Source organism: Cebidichthys violaceus, unplaced genomic scaffold, assembly GCF_023349555.1.
Source record: "Cebidichthys violaceus isolate CVI_PGR_0920_01 unplaced genomic scaffold, fCebVio1.0.p SCAF_19, whole genome shotgun sequence".
Lineage (NCBI taxonomy): Eukaryota > Metazoa > Chordata > Actinopteri > Perciformes > Stichaeidae > Cebidichthys > Cebidichthys violaceus.
In genome coordinates this window covers 2,377,565-2,391,285 of record NW_027176361.1, presented here as the reverse complement: position 1 = coordinate 2,391,285, position 13,721 = coordinate 2,377,565, and the positions used below count along the sequence as shown (strand labels likewise).

Sequence of the window (13,721 nt, the reverse complement as noted above, 5' to 3'; positions counted from 1 at the left end):
GGGAGGGATAGCAGTGATAGTGGGAGGGGCAGATGTGGTAGTGGGAGGGGCAGCAGTGGTAGTGGGAGGGGCAGATGTGGTAGTGGGGGGGACAGCAGTGGTTGTGGGAGGGGCAGATGTGGTAGTGGGAGGGGCAGATGTGGTAGTGGGAGGGACAGCAGTGGTAGTGGGAGGGACAGCAGTGGTAGTGGGAGGGGCAGATGTGGTAGTGGGAGGGGCAGATGTGGTAGTGGGAGGGATAGCAGTGGTAGTGGGAGGGGCAGATGTGGTAGTGGGAGGGGCAGATGTGGTAGTGGGACAGGTAGATGTGGTAGTGGGGGGACAGCAGTGGTTGTGGGAGGGGCAGATGTGGTAGTGGGAGGAACAGCAGTAGTTGTGGGAGGGGCAGATGTGGTAGTGGGAGGGGCAGATGTGGTAGTGGGAGGGACAGCAGTGGTAGTGGGAGGGGCAGCAGTGGTAGTGGGAGGGACAGCAGTGGTAGTGGGAGGGGCAGATGTGGTAGTGGGAGGGGCAGCAGTGGTAGTGGGAGGGACAGCAGTGATAGTGGGAGGTGGCCATTTGCAATTTTTATCTGCATTGATTTGAACAGTTTTGTTGGGAGGACAGTGTGTTCCGGGAAACACCTCAAATCTTGAGTCCACTGTGCTCAGTTCTTGATGGAGTTCAGCCAAAGTCTTTATCTGCAGATATTGAGGTCCAGGTGTATTGTTGCCCCAGTGTGCACCTGCTATCCACTCCTCTAACGTTTTACTGTAACAGCAGAATGCGGACCATAACATGGAAGGTATATTAACCCTGTTATTGAGTGTGTTGATCTGGCTGGGCTGCGCTCCAGTCACTACAAAGCCTGTATTGTTGCTGCAGTTGTTTAGGATGTTTTTGACGCAGCTCTCCATTTTTGCCCAGCTGCCATTGTTGAAAGTCTCTGCTTGTGGAACGATGTTTGTCAGGGTGAACGTTGACTTTTTATCACTTTCATTTAATGCATGAGAAGATGGAAATAAATGTCCTCTATTATAGCCCGTGTCATTCCTTCCATAATCATTGTTAATGGCCTGATGGTGGTATTTGTCGTCCCTCATGTTGTCGGTGTTTCTATCTTCAAGCTGCAAAAGTAAGAGGGCTCAGAGTCAGTGGAACTCATATTGTATCAGTTTGATAAAATAGTTATTTTTTTTCTCCAGATTTTGATGATTTCAAAGTAACCCAAACTAATTTGATTTCATCTGACTGTTCAGATTTTTTTGTATTACAGTAATTTAAATTACTTAAAATAAAAAGGGAAATAAACAATCCTCATGTTACGTCTGATTCTGTAGGAAAATACAGTATTTGTAAATGATTAAAACAACATTGAGAGGTTCTCTTAGTGATCGGTATAACAAAGTAAAAGGTGCTACGACTTCTGTTGACCTTTAGATTAAAGCCACATCACTCTTTTTAACAGAGAAAGAGACGCTTTTGATGAGGCCAGTCAGATTGGAAAAACAGGTTGCTGTCTCCCTCTTGAAGTGGGAATTTGATGAGTCTGGAGAGATGACAGACAAACCCTAACTCCAGCCTGACAGTAATCTCTATATACAGATTCAGCATATTAATGCATATAATGTTTGTAGTCTGAAAAATATTGACCAATCATGTTTGAGCGTCCTCTCTGCTGAGGTAGACATTACTCCCTTATTTCTTTACATAGATCATAGTTGTTTGCTGCTATATCAATGTCATTTAAGGATTGTATTTTCGTGAGTTGAAAAAAGAAAAACATACCTGTGGCTCTATCTTCCACTGGGTATTGTTGGCATGAGAGCTTGGAAACAAATGGCCCCTGTCAAACACGCCGTTGCGTCTGTAATCACTGTCCGCTGCCTGGTGGTCGTAGGTTGTCTTGTTTTTCTCTCCAAGCTTCATGTTCTTGTCATCTTCCCCCTCAAGCTGTAAGAGTTAAAGTCTAAGTTACTAGTGCAGGCAGAGTAGCTATGAAGTACATCAAATGTTCAGCAAAAATCCCCTTTCAAATCCCATGAAAAGAATCCCCATGATGTCGCGCTAACAACAACATTCACTTCCTGTGAACAACTTTTCATTTCTGTTGTCATTTTCATCCGTAACTCACTTTAACATTTAAATATATGGAGTTAAACACGATGGTCAGACCTATCTGACGTATCTGCTGCATCTATTTTATATGCCGTGTTGCTTTGCTTGCGTCTTTGATGAACCGTCTTGCCGTCGGTCAGACTGCTGCTAGTTTTGGTTAAACTCAAGCTGTAATTGTCTTTGGTCTGTGGCCCAACAGGTAGACTAGGTGTCCAACCTGACGTTAGTGAAAGTGTCGTTATTAATGAGAAATGAAAGCATCGAGCCTGGAGTCTCTGCTTTAAGTCAAAAACAAGAACTAAACCTGAGACAGATGTCTAATATAAGTGGTTCCAACGGGCGCTCAGTAGACCGGCGTCCTGCATGCGTCCCCCTATATGAATGGGTAGTGAAAGTAGTTGCGAAACCCCTACTAATAGTACTACTATTAACGTTGATGTATCACTGGTGTGCAGCATGATGATGGTAATGATTCATAGGAGCTAATGGTATTAGAACTTGTATTAAGGATCTGGATGTACTTGCAGCAAATACCTGTGGCTCAATCTTCCAGTCGTTTCGGGGTCTCCTCCCTACTCCCCCTCTGTACTTCCCTACTCCCCCTCTGTACTTGTACGCAGAAAACACAGGAATCTTGTTCTTGGTGTCGTAGAGCGTCACAAATCTTCTCTCGTTCTCAAAAGTCTGGCAAATGGGTTTGTATCGGTTCTGGTTCAGGATTTCATCGCCCTCCAAGATGCCTGGGACCTGTGGCGGAGTTCCCTCCAGAAGAAACTGGTCACAGTCGGACATTGAGTCCACCACTTCAGTTACAGTAGGAACGATGGACATTAAGAGGAAGGTAGCGAGGGACAGGAGACTCCATCTCTTTAGTGAAGTCATCGTCACGTACTGTGTATTGTTTGGGCAGAGGACAGAACAAAGAATGTCAAACATTGCAGTCAGCATCAGAGTTTGTGTAACCTGTTAAAATCTGAGATTTTTTTGGAGAGGAATCAAAAACAAATGGGATTATAGTCTCTTTAGCTTCAGGCACTACTGCATCAGAAATGGCCCTTGCTTGGCAAAGCGTGTCGGGCAAAACAGCAATTTTATGATGTCTTACTCTTGCACTGTTTATTGTTATGCACCACATCAGCAAGTCAAATTGCTTGTATGTGCAAACCTACTTGGTAATGAACCGTTGCCGCAGTTTCTTTCTTTTGATACTACCACTCTGGGGCATTTGAAACTTTCCACAACGACTCAGCAACTCAGATATAAAGTCTCAGAAAGGTTTGAAAAGGGGTTTTCACCTCGTTAATGATTGCTAGCTCACCAGCGCTGGCAGTGCTGTTGTGCTTTCCCCAAGTGACTCTACTGGTTCCTGAAAGTAGCCAGTGTACACACAACAAAATTCAGGCCTTACTTTCTGGAGGGAGAAAACCTGGGAAATTGTATTTCACAGCACCAAGAAGCAGTGTTTGTACACTTATATAGATGTAAAAAACAAATTACTTTAGTAACAGAATTAAAGAAAAAACACCTACCGTACACTGATTATGGTCTTAGACACACACACACACACACACACACACACACACACACACACACACACACACACACACACACACACACAGTGTGTACCACAGTGGATTGGTTCAATTGGATAGTTTAATCAATGTATTGATATTTATTTAATAATTCAATTTAATTAAATCTTATTTATTTTATTTTATTTTATTTTATTTATTATATTTTATTTTGTTTATTTTAATTTTATTTTATTTCATTCAGGAGAACACACCAACTCCTCCACCCTGCTGTGGTGGAAGAAGTACTATATCCTTTATTTAAGTAGCACAAGCACCACAATGTAAAAATATTCTATTACAAAACTTTACTGTATGTATAGAGAGAGAAAATATACTTGAAGTATTTTAAGTTGACACATCATTCACAATCACCCCTTTCAAATTTAGATAATATATTCCTTTACATATTGGATTGTTGTTATTATGATTATATGTGTAAAATCAACTCAGTCCCCCTTTAAGATGCATATTAACTAGTGAATAAAGTTGTAGTGGAGTACAACATTTTCCACATTGAGGTATAAAGTACCTCAAGATTGTCCTTAAGTAAAGTATTTGAGTAAATGTACTTTTCACCCCTGCCATCCTCTCATCACTGAATTAAATTAAATTAAATTAAAGATGTTTTTTCAAGCAAAATGCCAAAAATCAGTTTGGTCCTGTTCCTCAAATGTGAGGATTTGATTGATGATTACAAACTAAATATCCTTTTTAGGTTTAGGACTTTTATCCGACAACACAAGACATTTAAAGACTTCACCTTGGGCTCTGGGGAAACTCATGCACTTTATTTGCCAATTCGTGACATTTTACAACATTTCCAACTATTTGATTAATTGATAAAATAATTCAAAGAATAAATTGCCCAAGAAAATAATTGCTATTTGCATAGGCCATTGAAAATAAACCAAGAAAAAACTTACTATCTTAGTTCAGAGCTTCATCCAATCTGCCAAAACAGAATCCAGGTGAAGCTATTTAAAGGAAATCTGAATGTGAATTTCAGTGGAGGTGTGGCTTCACATCTAGTGTAAAGAAAACAGGTCAGCCAACCAAAAAAAAAGGTCTCAACATTTTTTCCACTGTGACTAAATGTTTATCTATGTTCCATAACTGTGCAGAGTCTCACAGTCACTTAGTTGTCCTCTTTGTTTCAGCTTGAGGATGGTTTCCGGATGTGGCGGAAGGTAACTATACTTAAAATTCATCAGTTCTGCCAGTTCAATCCCAAAGGTGTTGGATGGGGTTGAAGTCGGGGCTCACCATCCAAAATGGCTAAATCGTCACAGGAAGATAGACCCTTTTCATTTTTGCTATTTTTGCTTTTTAAAAACAACAATAATCGAAATAGTTGCAGATTATTTTTTCTTTCAATCGACTAATCGAATAATCGTTAGCAGCTGTAATAAGAAGAGCGATATCATGTCGGAGCTGGAGTCAGGACAAAGTTACCCTAGCTTAGCATAAAGACTGGAAACGGGGGGAAAAGCTAGCCTGACTGTCAAAGGTAAATTGTACACCTGTAACTGTTTACAGTTGATTCTTTGAAAAAGGACACAGGATGGTGCTCCTTGGTCACAGTAAATGAGCCCCTCAGACACTCTACATGTTTAGACGTGACTTTAAATATACTGCGTTTCAGAATAGATCAATACAAGCTAGATGGATTCCAGACTGTTGGATATTAGTTACATCGCATCGGCAAACTGTTTATGGTTAAGCAATGAAACCAATTTAGGATTTAGGATTAAATGAAGATGTAGGAGGGCCAGATGTAGATGTTGCAGGATCAGAAGTTGGGTTGAAAACATCAGAGAGCAGACCAGATTCGGTGTTGAGAGACCCAGATGTGGAGGTGACAGGGGCAGATGTTTACTGGAGTGGAGCAGATGTGGAGGGAAGTGGGGCAGATGTTGAAGTGAAAGGGACAGATGTTGAAGTGAGAGAGCCAGATGTTGAAGTGAGAGGGCCAGATGTTGAAGTGAGAGGACCAGATGTTGACGTGAGAGGACCAGATGTTGAAGTGAGAGGACTAGATGTTGAAGTGAGATGACCAGATGTTGACGTGAGAGGACCAGATGGTGAAGTGAGAGGACCAGATGGTGAAGTGAGAGGACCAGATGTTAAAGTGAGAAGACCAGATGTTGAAGTGAGAGGACCAGATGTTGAAGTGAGAGGACCAGATGTTGAAGTGAGATGACCAGATGTTGGAGATAGAGGACCAGATGGTGAAGTGAGAGGACCAGATGTTGACGTGAGAGGACCAGATGTTGGAGTGAGAGGACCAGATGTTGACGTGAGAGGACCAGATGTTGACGTGAGAGGACCAGATGGTGAAGTGAGAGGACCAGATGTTAAAGTGAGAAGACCAGATGTTGAAGTGAGAGGACCAGATGTTGAAGTGAGAGGACCAGATGTTGAAGTGAGATGACCACATGGTGAAGTGAGAGGACCAGATGTTGAAGTGAGAGGACCAGATGTTGACGTGAGAGGACCAGATGTTGACGTGAGAGGACCAGATGTTGACGTGAGAGGACCAGATGTTGACGTGAGAGGACCAGATGTTGACGTGAGAGGACCAGATGTTGAAGTGAGAGGACCAGATGGTGAAGTGAGAGGACCAGATGTTGATGTGAGAGGACCAGATGTTGACATGAGAGGACCAGATGTTGAAGTGAGAGGACCAGATGTTGAAGTGAGAGGACCAGATGTTGAAGTGAGAGGACCAGATGTTGAAGTGAGAGGGCTAGATGTAGGTGTGATAGGGCCAGATGTTGTATGGGTAGTGCCAGGTGTTGAAGATGCTGAAAAGGAGCGGGGGCAGTGGCAGTTTTTATCTTTTGGGTAAAACTGAGTAACAGTTGTGTGGAGAGGACACTGCATTCCAGGAAACACTTTAAAGTCATGGTCTACCATCCTCAATTCCTGGCGGAGTTCTTGCAGAGTCCTAGTCTGCAGATATTTGCTTTTAGGTGGAACATTGTCGCTCCAGTGTGCACTCGCTAGCCACATCGTCATGTCGGAGCTGTAACAGCAGAATGCCGACCAGAGCTTGGAGGGAATATTAATCCTGTTTCCGAGGATGTTGTTGGTGCTGGGTCGTGCTCCGGTTACCACGAAACCTTCGATCACATTGTTGTGGTTGTTGCAGTATTTGTCCATAACGCATTTGACGCACGTCTCCATTCTGCTCCAGCTTCCCTTGTTGAATGCTGCTTCTTGTGGAACAATGTTCGTCAGTGTGAAGGTGGACATTTTGTCAGAGCTGTTGAAGGCATGAGAGCTTGGAAACAAATGGCCCCTGTCAAACACGCCGTTGCGTCTGTAATCACTGTCCGCTGCCTGGTGGTCGTAGGTTGTCTTGTTTTTCTCTCCAAGCTTCATGTTCTTGTCATCTTCCCCCTCAAGCTGTAAGAGTTAAAGTCTAAGTTACTAGTGCAGGCAGAGTAGCTATGAAGTACATCAAATGTTCAGCAAAAATCCCCTTTCAAATCCCATGAAAAGAATCCCCATGATGTCGCGCTAACAACAACATTCACTTCCTGTGAACAACTTTTCATTTCTGTTGTCATTTTCATCCGTAACTCACTTTAACATTTAAATATATGGAGTTAAACACGATGGTCAGACCTATCTGACGTATCTGCTGCATCTATTTTATATGCCGTGTTGCTTTGCTTGCGTCTTTGATGAACCGTCTTGCCGTCGGTCAGACTGCTGCTAGTTTTGGTTAAACTCAAGCTGTAATTGTCTTTGGTCTGTGGCCCAACAGGTAGACTAGGTGTCCAACCTGACGTTAGTGAAAGTGTCGTTATTAATGAGAAATGAAAGCATCGAGCCTGGAGTCTCTGCTTTAAGTCAAAAACAAGAACTAAACCTGAGACAGATGTCTAATATAAGTGGTTCCAACGGGCGCTCAGTAGACCGGCGTCCTGCATGCGTCCCCCTATATGAATGGGTAGTGAAAGTAGTTGCGAAACCCCTACTAATAGTACTACTATTGACGTTGATGTATCACTGGTGTGCAGCATGATGATGGTAATGATTCATAGGAGCTAATGGTATTAGAACTTGTATTAAGGATCTGGATGTACTTGCAGCAAATACCTGTGGCTCAATCTTCCAGTCGTTTCGGGGTCTCCTCCCTACTGCCCCTCTGTACTTGTACGCAGAAAACACAGGAATCTTGTTCTCGGTATCGTAGAGCGTCACAAATCTTCTCTCGTTCTTAAAAGTCTGGCAAATGGGTTTGTATCGGTTCTGGTTCAGGATTTCACCGCCCTCCAAGACGCCTGGGACCTGTGGCGGAGTTCCATCCAGAAGAAACTGGTGACAGTCTGACATTGAGTCCACCACTTCAGTTACGGTAGGAACGACGGACAGGAAGAGGAAGGCAGCGAGGGGCGGGAGATATCTCGTCTTCAGGCACGTCATCGTCAAACACTGTGCACCTTTAGGTCAGAAGAGAGAACAAAAACAGGCGTCGTTACAGTTAAGTTAGACTGCTTCATTTGGAACCAGTTGATAAACGAATCCCAGAATTCATTTCAGCAGCTGGTGGTGACCATCAGCTAAACTCCTCACCCAAGCAATGATTGTCCAATCATAGCTATTAGCAAATGACGAGTCTTGACCGAGTTTGGAGGGTGGAGTAATGTGTCCTTTCAGAAGCCAAAAACACAAGCAATAGTATAAGGAATGGATTTAACCACATATTTATCTGCTTTAATGTCAACTACAAAAGTTAGAACGTCCAGCTAATGTGCTAACTACCTGTAGCAGTATCCGAGCATTACTCCCAAAGCCGAAGAGCATTTCATTAGCTAACTATAGCCTCGTTAATGACCAGCACATCCACTGTGTACTGTGCTTTTGCCGGTCCTGGATGCTATCAAGAATTTAGGGCTAACGTCGGCGACACTCTTATGCTCTCAATGGATTTGAGGAAAACCCCATCCAGTGTGAGATAGTGTTTTGTTAACCAAACAAATCGGCTCGTTATGTTAGAGTGTGTCATGGAAATTTTGTGATATTATATGTATTCTCTGTAAGAAGAAGAAGAAGTCTTTCTGTCTCTCCAAAGACAAAGACCTTCCACAATGACCAAGGACAGAGCAAGACAAGATTGCCGACATTGTTCTGTGCGATGCTGTTTTTGTACCAGGACTAGATAATGTCTCAACAGTCTCTAGTGTCCTTTGCTCATTTGTGCATCTCATTCATTTGACTGTGCTGGGAGTCCGGCTGTAGAGGCTTGAATAAACTTACAGAAAGTCAAAAGTTGACTTTGTGCTTCATTCAACGGCAATTGCCAACATAAACTTGGCGTTGTCGGGCAGGATCCCTGCCGAAGGTGGAGACTGTGCCCCGTAAAAGTCCGGGACTCTAAACCTCAAGCCAGTTTTAAAACAGTACGGTTGCAAATTTGAAGTGAACATTTGATCAACCCTAAAATGAATGCAAATTAAGTATAAATATAAAAAAAACGCACCTACCTTCTGAGAGAACATCCAACGATGTCTTGGTGTTTATGCAGCAGTGGAAACCAGACGGACTTCTCTAAATGAGAAGCTTGTGGAGGAAGTGTAACTTATTTTGTACATTCAGCAGTTCATGACCTTTTACGGATCGTAGGTTCAGACCGACTCAAAACACTCAGACACATGGGGAGGAATGGGGCTTCAAACCAGCTGGCACTGGCTTCACGCCACTTAAAATCACACCATCTCAGAAGAACGACTTTACTCATTGCCAGTGTTGTGTCCCGGTAAACCTGAAGTACAGCTTTACTCCGCATCCATCTGGATCCTCGGGTATCTCGGCTGCCTCACTAGCCCCTTCTCAAGCACAAGTTTCCGGGTAAGGGTTGGCTGTAGTTTTAGTTTTTTGTAGTTTAATCTACACAATGAGAGCATGTTAGTAGCACAGTATTGGATGATTCAGGTTACTGGATGTCATGAGTATTCTTACATAACCGTCTGGCTTTCTGCCCGATGACTGGATGAGTTGCTTGTTTGGATGTTAATTTGATCTTTGATTCAGTAAATTCCCTTTTCTTTTTTTTCTTGGATCTGTGCAGTCACAGCACAGGAATGCTTTAGTTAAATATAGGTTTCATGGAAGTAGTACACAACCCTGACATTTAAGAATTACGTCTCTTCTGCAATAGTCTCTCCAAAAATGACACAACTTTTCAGCCAAATGTCTGACCCATGTATATCATTACTTACACCCAGAAACGGCACGAACCAAAGGAGCATTCAAAAGTTATTTTAGCTTTAGTTTGTTGAAAAATATTTGCCATACCCACCCTTCAACTTTCAATATCTAGTGATGCCAAAGCAAACTACTGCCTTCGAGCTCTGAATACCCCCCTTACATGAGTGAGGAATTAAAATTTCTGGACGGTGTCTACGCACAGAGGCGATACTCACCTGACCTGAGCTCAATGCAGACGTCATGGTCTTATCAGAGAAAGACGGACTCTGTTAGGGATGGTGTGAGTCACTTCTGCTCTTCCTGTGGGGCCACATCTGCATCAGGATGTTGGAAAAGATGGTCAGAACCCTTCTGGATCAGAGCCAAGAGATCCGGGGTAAGCAGTGAACTGCTGCCTCGTTGTGATCAGAGGGAGGAAAGGCCCTGATGGACGATACATAGAGGTGAACGTGTCGCATGTCATCACTGATCCTCCCCTTGGTGTTCTTCAGGAGGGGTTCACGTACACTGATGGATCTGAATTCGACGACACTAATTGGCTTCCTAACACACCAGGCAAACACGGAGGACAGGAGTGCGTTGAGTCGATTACTGAGGGTAAGGGAACATAGAAAGGAGCACTTTAAGACTAAAATGTTCCTGCATGAGGTCCATGATCCGTCCGCTCAAAGCAGGAAATGTGAATATATGATCTATATACAATCCACCTTTTCTTTTCTTCCAGCCGGGGGATTGTGGGACGATGTCGGCTGCTCAGAGAAGAAGAGCTGTGTGTGTGTAAAGAGAAAGTGATCCTCACCAGCCGACGTTTGCGTTCACGCGTTCAGTCCGATCGGCTGAGCTGCAGGTGGACCGGTCTGTTTCATGATAACCTGCGAAACACAAGCTCTTAACTTCACTGCAGTAAACGCTTCAGCGTTCACGTTCCAGTGTCCTCTTTCATTTGTTCACGTTTAGGATCATTTATTTTCAACATAACTGTGGGACGAGTCCTGCAACACATTCCATTGTGCACTAACCTCTTTATAGTGAGGCAGATAGTAGAATAATCGTGCAAATTATGATACAAGCATGAAACTTGGTGGAGCACTACCAATACCAGAGGTATCTGGTCAAATCTGCCCGGTTGGCCATTCAAAAATCCAAGATGGTGGCTATTTTTCAACATGGCCACCAATTGGGCCTCCCGAAATTAGTTTTCTTCATAAAACTGTTTGTATTTCCCCGATTTGAATGATCTTGGTGTCTATTCCTATGTTTGTAAGTACTCTGGAGCTAAATATGCTACTTTTTTTTTAGCCTCCTGACTAAAAGAAATTCAAAATTTTGCACAATTTTGCACAATTTTAAGAAATAAAAACTTCTAAGTTATTGATATTTGTAGCAGTAACCACTGATACATGGGGTGTATGGGTGTGGTGGTAGAAGTAATACCTTTGTTTCAGCAGTCAGCCACATCCCTTGGATAGACTACTATCACTGGTCTTCATCACTGGCCCGACTCATCTATGGCTTCAAGAATTGCCAACGTACCGTAGCGGCAATGGCCACACCTCGGTAAACCGCGTTGGCTCGAGGGCTAAACTAGATGAGTGTCAGCACACGGAAGGTCTGTGTGTGATGGAGGACATCTTCTCATTATGGAAGTCATCAGAGAGATATACTGAAAGGATAAAGACAACTTATAAGTCCTCTAATCAACACTTCCAGTTTGTCATCAAGCAGCCAAGTATTTCTTAGCAGAGATAAGGATAAGTTTAATAACTTTCAAAATGTCCCTTAAATGACCACAGATAGTGTAACCATATTGTTATTAATTAACTGAAACTATCGTACAACTATATTTAAGATGACAATATGTCTTTATGTCAAACTGTATTGTTTTATTTGTCTATATTACATGTTGAAGTTTGTGTTTCGCTCCAGCTTCTCATATCATGTTGAAATTCAACACCATGACAGCTTTTCTTTTGTTCTTTGTGTCAAAGTTGCTGGATAATGTTTCACATGAGGAAGTAGGAGGGAACCAAAACAACTTTCAAACGAATTACAGCACAAACAATATGCTGATCTTTCATTATTTTCATACAGTCATAATGTCCATTAGTGGGATTCATGAGGATGTGAATGGATAGAGAATCATTCTGTTTCACTTTATTTATTTTTGAACAATGCAATGAACAGGAAATATAGCAAACGGTCAATAAACAAATTCTCATTTTAAAAAATATCAGCATCGACTGTAAATTTATGGAAGCAGCAGGAAAAAAAATCTCCCCATATAGTCTCACACCTTAATTCAAATCATAACCTCCATATTTATATTTGAGTACTGTTACTAAAAGCGTTAAGTTTTAATATATTTTCATGTGACAAAGTTAACGTTTACATTGGTAACTGACATGTGGTCAGTTTATCCAGAAAACTACTGATTGTAAATGTGCTGTGATGGTGTTCAGAGAAGAGGAGGATGAAGGACGAGATGAAGACCGTCAGACGGTGATGAAGAGGAGGATGAAGGACGAGATGAAGACCGTCAGACGGTGATGAAGAGGAGGATGAAGGACGAGATGAAGACCGTCAGACGGTGATGAAGAGGAGGATGAAAGACGAGATGAAGACCATAGATAACCCCTCTCACTTTGCTACGACCAGCTGTGACTGAGCAGCTCATTCAGACATCATCACAACGAGACCTTCAGACGCTGCTTTGGACCTCCGACCTGAGAGACTAGATCCATCTTTCATCATTGACTCTTGCTCTCTAGACGGAGAGGGATTCATTGAATGTTTTCTACGCAGACAGTAACAAACACCCAGCAGAGTTACTACTACTATCAGTCCCACTACACAGGAGAGGCCGATCCTTCCTCGACTCTCTGCTTGTGATGGACTTCCTGTCTGTGAAGGACCTCTTCCTCCACTTGTTGTCTCAGGTTTGGGTCGATCCCTCTGTGCTGTAAAGACACCAAACAAGTCTGAGTCACTCATGAGAAGAAACAACATCTCACTAAAACAGAAGACGACAATAATCATGTTCTTTATTATCCAGGAAACTTCAGAATCAACTCACCTGTGACGTTGAGGTGACATGTCCTAGAACCACCACCTTCACCTGTGAACACATCACACCTGTAATGACCCGAGTCATCAGTCCTGAGTCTGGACATTTTAAGTCTGAGATGTCCTTCTCTGAGGGCGTCTTTGTCAAACTTGACTCGTCCTGCAAACCGTTTATCCTGAGCCGCTAAGGTCTCGACACCTTTATATAGACTAAACAGGATGAAGGATCTGACACCAGTGTACATCTGACAGAAGATAAAAATGGACTTGATGGAACCGTCTGTTCTGGTCTGGAAGGTCCATTCCAGAGTGATGTCGTGGTTCTCCTCTGCCTGATAGAAGCTCTGTGTCACATCCACTACTGATACTCCTGTTGAGGAGACAGAGAGGGAGAGTGAGGAGCAGACAAACTGACAACGGTAACATGAGAGCCTTCAAACTCCACCTGGAGATGTTTACTGATGCTGAGCTTTAAAGACACAAAGGTATGAACAAGGTGCTTGATTGTAACAATAACTAGTGATGTTAAAGTGTGTGAGTGAGGCTGAAGGTGTATTTAGTGAAGCTGTGAACTCACCATAGTCACAAGAGGTCAGTTTGAAGAGCAGCAGGATGCTGCAGATCATCTTCTCCCTGTGAGAGGAGACAGAGGACCAGAGTCATGAACACATCACATCACAGGTCAACAGAGACCAGCTGCACTCTGTCTGTAGTCACTACAACACTTCTTCTTCTTCTTCTGTGCTTCTCGTGACAACATGACTGATC

General features: G+C 42.9%; 2 protein-coding genes across 2 annotated transcripts in view; both read right to left on the bottom strand.

Annotated features, from left to right (window-relative positions):
- Positions 1 to 4,513: 4,513 nt before the first annotated feature.
- Positions 4,514 to 9,189, bottom strand: LOC137874879 (mucin-5AC-like). Its single transcript, XM_068713852.1, has 3 exons — positions 9,167 to 9,189; positions 7,779 to 8,122; positions 4,514 to 7,079 (listed from the first exon to the last, which is right to left on the bottom strand). Exons 2-3 carry the CDS (start codon positions 8,103 to 8,105, stop codon positions 5,544 to 5,546), a joined length of 1,863 nt encoding a protein of 620 aa, XP_068569953.1. The 5' UTR covers positions 8,106 to 8,122; positions 9,167 to 9,189; the 3' UTR covers positions 4,514 to 5,543.
- A 2,817-nt stretch (positions 9,190 to 12,006) lies between these two features.
- LOC137874878 (uncharacterized) overlaps positions 12,007 to 13,721 on the bottom strand; it is a 2,241-nt gene continuing 526 nt past the window's right edge. Inside the window, exons 2-4 of the mRNA XM_068713851.1 lie at positions 13,531 to 13,586; positions 12,964 to 13,323; positions 12,007 to 12,847 (exon numbers count right to left, since the gene is read on the bottom strand). Coding sequence (XP_068569952.1) covers positions 12,561 to 12,847; positions 12,964 to 13,323; positions 13,531 to 13,586 — 703 coding nt within the window. The 3' untranslated portion in view covers positions 12,007 to 12,560. The remainder of the gene's footprint in view (positions 12,848 to 12,963; positions 13,324 to 13,530; positions 13,587 to 13,721) is intronic.